The 6,000-nt window shown below is 41.8% G+C and overlaps 1 protein-coding gene across 1 annotated transcript; it reads right to left on the bottom strand.

Annotated features, from left to right (window-relative positions):
* Positions 1 to 450: 450 nt before the first annotated feature.
* LOC139568346 (trace amine-associated receptor 13c-like) lies at positions 451 to 1,540 on the bottom strand. Its single transcript, XM_071390108.1, has one exon. The coding sequence runs from the start codon at positions 1,538 to 1,540 to the stop codon at positions 593 to 595; it is 948 nt and encodes a 315-aa protein (XP_071246209.1). The 3' UTR covers positions 451 to 592.
* Positions 1,541 to 6,000: the final 4,460 nt, after the last annotated feature.

Below are 6,000 nucleotides of genomic sequence, written 5' to 3'. Positions count from 1 at the left end.
GCGGTATATTCTACTACATTCCTTTCACATTTCCATAAACTTCAAAGTGTTTCCTTTCAAATGGTACCAATAATATACATATCCTTGCTTCAGGGCATGAGCTACAGGCAGTTAGATTTGGGTATGTCATATTAGGTGAAAACTGGGAAAAAAGGGACTAATCCTTAAGAGGTGTTACCCATAATTGCATATTCTTACATTAACCCTCAACTTCTTACACTATACACCATTAAGTTAGACCTGGACATAATCTGATATTATGGAGTAATTTAACTACACTTGCTAAACAACATATAAAAGGATTCATGAAGACCTCATTGCACTTTACTTTTACAGTACTTAGATACTATTTATCATTACATAACATGGAACTACAATCAATTAATAACAAGCTTATGCATTCTGCAATCAATCAGTCATTCCAATCCTTCACAATCAAACTGTATCAACATCACATTCTGAATCAATACCACATTTATCTATAATGACAACTGTTAACTGAACCTATCTCAGAATGAAATTCTATGTCAGTGTATTGTTACATGAAATAAGTCATCTATATTTGACAAACTTTTGAATAAAAATGCAGGAACTATGACAGCCTTAACTTCAGAGTTAAAATATGTTTAGCTGTCACTTTGAACCATGGATAAAATAAAGCATAAATGATTGGATTAGTTAAGGAATTAAGAAATGGCAGAGAGCTTAAGTAAACTGATGATTGCTGAGAAAAAAACTGGATAAAAAATATTGGAATCCAACAAGTGAGATAGGTGAAAACTACAATAGATAGAGTTTTTGCTGCTTTTCTCTCAGTCTTATTCACCTGTACAGTTTTAACACCAGATTTGGTGGCAGCCTCTTTTGAAAATACCTTTCTGGCCTGTGATCTGGCGACCACAAATATTTTCAAATAAAGTGTTATAATAATAGAGCACGGGATAACACTTGTAAATAGAAGGTCAATGATGCTCCTCCAGTTAAATCCTTCAACAACAAAACATTCTTCCAAACACTGTCTGGGTACATTTATATTAACATAGTTATTTAAAATAACAGCATTGTATATGATACAACAACACCAGGTAATTGATATACAACCAATTATTCTTGTTATTGTTATTTTTGAGTGATACATCAAGGGATCACACACAGCAACATAGCGGTCAATAGATATCAAGATCAAATTGCCCAGAGATAAAGAGAGACATAAATAATTGATATAGAGAGAAATCACACAGAAATATTTCCCATAAAACCAACATGATTCCATTACTGTTACAGCCACTACTGGTATCACAATCAGTCCCACCAGGAGATCTGCCACAGCCAAAGAGAGGATGAGCAGGTTGGTTGGAGTGTGGAGCTTCTTGAAGTGAGAGACGGAGATGATCACCAGTACGTTCAAAAATACTGTAACCGCTGAAATCAATGAGATGAAGATGTACAGTGTTATGTAAATAGATGTCGATAGCAAAACCTTTCTGCAAGAAGAGTTTTGGTCTGGAAAACAGTATTGAGCATCTTCGTGTTCCTCCATCTGTAACGAAGGGTAAAAATGTTCCTGTTCCTGCTTGGTCCTGTGTGTGACACTGTCAGGTCAGCTTTCTGACAAACTCTGAGCTCTGTCTCTCTATTTATCCCAGAGTGACTGAAAGACACTCCCCTCCTCAGAGTCTCTCTGCACACACACCACGAAAACATAAACACGTGAGCACACCAATGCTCAAACGTTCTGATTAGCAAATCATTTGTGAATCCATGATGTGATGCATGACAGGATTGGATGTTGCTGTGTCCACACAGCCTGTCCTTCAGCCTTACTGATTAGTTTAGATTAAAGAGTTTAATAGTCACATGTACAGGGTACAGTGAAATTATTGAGGTCCGAGCTCCAAAAATGCAGGACAAAGTTAAGTAAAACAATGTAAATAATAAAATATAATAATAAAAAAAAACATTTGATATGTATTAACAGTACTTATTAACAACTGTAGCGATGATACATGTCCACTGGGATGGGGGCAGGGTAAAATGTCTGTTGATGGCGGGGGGAACAGCAGAGGGGGTGGAGGAAGACTGGGGTGGGGGCATGGTAAATGTCCATGGAGAAGCAGCAGAGGGGGTGGGGGAGGAAGACTGGGGAGCAGAGGGGGGAGACAGGGGGAGAAGGTAGCTGACTATAGTGGCTATTCAGCAGCCTGATGGTCTGTGTTTAGAAGATTTTTGCCAGTCTTACAGTTTTTGCATGGTACTCCTATACTGCCAGTGTCTGATTGATGGAAACAGGGAGAACAGGCCATGGCTCGGGTACGGAGTCCCTGGTGATCGTCTTGGGCTTCATGCGACACATGGTGTTGTAGGTGTCTTGGATGGAAGGCAGTGTGCACCCAATTGTGCATTTGGCTGAGCGTACCATCGTCTGTATCGCCTGTAGTGCACTTGCTGAAGAAGACACAATAGCAATTCTTCAACCTCAGGATTCTGAAGAAATCTGGCATGTCCCAGAGGGCCCTCAGTTTTCTACAGGAGCACCAACGACAGCATACTGCATCACAGCCTGTTATGGATGTCTATGTAGTTTGAATACTTTCAGAATATACTGTATGCACAAATTATGGCAAGAACAGCTCAAATAAGCAAAGAGAAATGACAGTCCCATCATTAATTTAAGACATGAAGGTCAGTCAATCCAGAAAACGTCAAGAACTTTTAACGTTTCTTCAAGTGCAGTCGCAAAAATACATCAAGCGCTATGATGGAACTGGCTCTCATTAGGACCGCCACAGGAAAGGAATACCCAGAGTTACCTCTGCTGCAGAGAATAAGTTCATTAAAGTTACCAGCCTCAGAAATTGCAGCCCAAATAAATGCTTCACAGAGTTCAAGTAACAGACACATCTCAACATCAATTTTTCAGAAGAGACTGCATGAATCAGGCCTTCATGGTCGAATTGCTGCAAAGAAAGTACTGCTAAAGGACAAATATAATAAGAAGAGACTTGCTTGGGCCAAGAAACACGAGCAATGGACAGAGTTCAAGTAACAGACACATCTCAACATCAACTTTTCAGTGGAAATCTGTCCTGTGGTCTGATGAGTCCAAATTTGAGATTTTTGGTTCCAACCATCATGTCTTTGTGAGACGCATAGTAGGAGAACGGATGATCCCCACATGTGTGGTTCCCACCGGGAAGCATGGAGGAGGAAGTGTGATGGTGTTCAAGGTACATTCTGCAGCAATATGCCATCCCATCTGGTTTGCGCTTGGGACTATCATTTTTTCTTCAACAGGACAATGACCCAACACACCTCCAGGCTGTGTAAGGGCTATTTTACCAAGAAGGAGAGTGATGGAGTGCTGCATCAGATGACCTGGCCACAATCACCTGACCTCAACCCAATTGAGATGGATTGGGATTAGTTGGACCGCAGAGTGAAGGAAAAGCAGCCACCAAGTGATCAACATATGTGCGAACTCCTTCAAGACTGTTGGAAGAGCATTCCAGCTGAAGCTGGTTGAGAGAATGCCAAGAGTGTGCAATGCTGTCATCAAGGCAAAGGGTGGCTACTTTGAAGAATCTCAAATTTTTAATATATTTTGATTTAACACTTTTTTGGTTACTACATGATTCCATATGTGTTATTTCATAGTTTTGATGTTTTCACTATTATTCTACAATGTAGAAAATAGTACAAATAAAGAAAAACTCTGGAATGAGGAGGTGTGTCCAAACTTTTGCCTGGTACTCTATATTGTTACGCCTTGGAGCTTGTGGTTACACCCACCGCTCGTCCCGTTGACGGAAGTAGAGCGTGTCTACTGTTTATGTCCAGCATGTGTCTGGCCCATTTGCTTTGATGAAAGCGAGAGTTTTGCGCAAGAGCGGAAACTAACTCTGTGCTTTTGGACACCTCCCTGCAAGTGGAGGCCCCTTACGTCATTACCTATTCTATTGGAAAAAATTATAGCAAGAATTACAGCCCGGAAGGGCTGGTTCCACCAGAGTTATGGCTACCTCTTGGGCACTGTTCTAAGCATATCGTTATGGGAGATTTGCGTTATGGCACATTGAACCACCCCTCATACGTTTACGTGGTCTTTCACTGACTGGATGTCACTGTACCTTTGTTTTTTTGCCTCTGAGGGGTGATACTGTTGGAACTACCCTGGCTTCGGAGAGCATGTCTACATTACGGTGTCCCATAAGTGACACATCAAAGCAAATATTAGAAATACAACTTTGCAACTTTGCACCCCGGTTCTATGAGAATATGAGTGAGATGTTTGATAAAAAAAACTACATATTACCTGGTTTGTTTAATATTAATAGTTAGCAATTCATATTTAACAAATTGGACATTTCTGTTCTGTTTAATTATGTGTTTCTGTAAAGAGATGGTTTCCACTCCAGCTTCCTGCAGTTAGTCTGCTAGAGATAGCTTGAGCTGCCAATGACTTGGTGATAAAAACCTAAAAGCAGGGCATTCCATAGACAAGATGTGGTGTGTGTGTGACCCGCGATAGAGAGAACCTGGAATAGTTTAGAACAATGCCTCATTGTTGCCTCAAGATTCAGTACTAATTATTGCAGTAATGAAACCAGTCAGCCCAACAGTCTTGACTGTTGATATGAGCAGCCTAGCCTTTACAGACTATGCACAGTTTTTATATAGCTTCGCGGCATCTGGGAAACTAAGTAAAACACCATCCTGTGTAGATAACCAAGGTGGCTTATGGGAATGTTAGAAATAACTGACTAAGCAATCTTGGTATCAGCTATATAAAACTGTGCATTGTCTGTAAAGGCTGCTTATCTCAACAGTCAAGACTGTTGGGCTGACTGGTTTCATGACTGCAATAATTAATCCAAATTAAATAAGATGATTGTTTGAAGAAATGACCAAGTCTCTCTCAGTACTGAATTTCCACGACAGATGTGTCACCGCTTTGTCACCGCTTTTCCCTGCTCACAAGAGCGCAAGGAAGAGAGGCATGCTCGAGAATGACCAGTTGGCGGGTGAATGGATCCCTTTTTGGAGGAGAGGGGATCATCTCATTCGCCACTCGACCTGTTGGTCTCCAACTGACACTGTGTGATTGGATACTTAGAGCTTGTGATTCTCCGATAAGTGTAACATCTCACTCATATTCCATAGAACCGGGACTGCGCAAGTAACCCAAAGTTTTGGGTCCACTTCTGAAAGAAAGATACACTGAACAGTGTTACTTGAGATTCCGTGCATTATAGAGGCTTTCATCTCACCTTGCATCTCAGTCATCAATTATGCTTGTAGTTCCTTCTTCCATTGCTCCATGTCAGTGGGCATGGGGGTTGCCCCTCTCTGGGGGGGATGCTATACAGCCCCAGCACACTGGGCCTCCCCACACAGAGCCTCTCCAAGGCTCTCTTGGGTCGCATCTGCAAATGACATGTTACGGTTATGACGAAGTTCTTGACTAACTGGCCTGCCACTAACCCATGTAACCAGGTTTCTAGTAGGACAACCTCTGACGTCGATGTCCTCTTCCGCGTGGAAACCTAATTAGGGTAATAAAAAAATCCCTATCAAAATCTGTCTGTTTAAGCTAGAGGTATCTCTAAAAATTGGAAAGTCAACTATAAAAAGGTGCAGAATTCTGACCACGTATTATCATGTTATGAATATTTCACCAAAAATGTCATACACATCAAATCAAATATTGTTCCTGGTCAAAAATAAAATGGAAAGGGTCCTAACGAGTGGTACAGCGGTCTAGGGCACTGCGTCGCAGTGCTAGAGGCGTCACTACAGACCTGAGTTCGATCCCGAGCTGTATCACAACCGGCCGTGATCGGGAGTCCCATAGGGCAGCGCACAATTGGCCCAATGTCATCCGGGTTAGTGGAGGGTTTGGCCAGGGGGGGGCTTCATTTGGCTCATTGAGCTCTAGCGACTCCTTGTGGCGGGCTGGGCGCCTGCAGGCTGACCTCGGTCGTCAGTTGAACAGTGTTTCCT

This window comes from Salvelinus alpinus, chromosome 1, assembly GCF_045679555.1.
Source record: "Salvelinus alpinus chromosome 1, SLU_Salpinus.1, whole genome shotgun sequence".
NCBI lineage: Eukaryota > Metazoa > Chordata > Actinopteri > Salmoniformes > Salmonidae > Salvelinus > Salvelinus alpinus.
The sequence above is the reverse complement of the archived record's forward strand: the minus strand, read 5'-3'. Positions and strand labels throughout refer to the sequence as shown.

What these genes read in the sequence shown, in the direction of transcription:
- LOC139568346 (XM_071390108.1), bottom strand. Translation starts at nt 1,540, where the DNA reads ATGGAGGAACACGAAGATGCTCAATACTGTTTTCCAGACCAAAACTCT.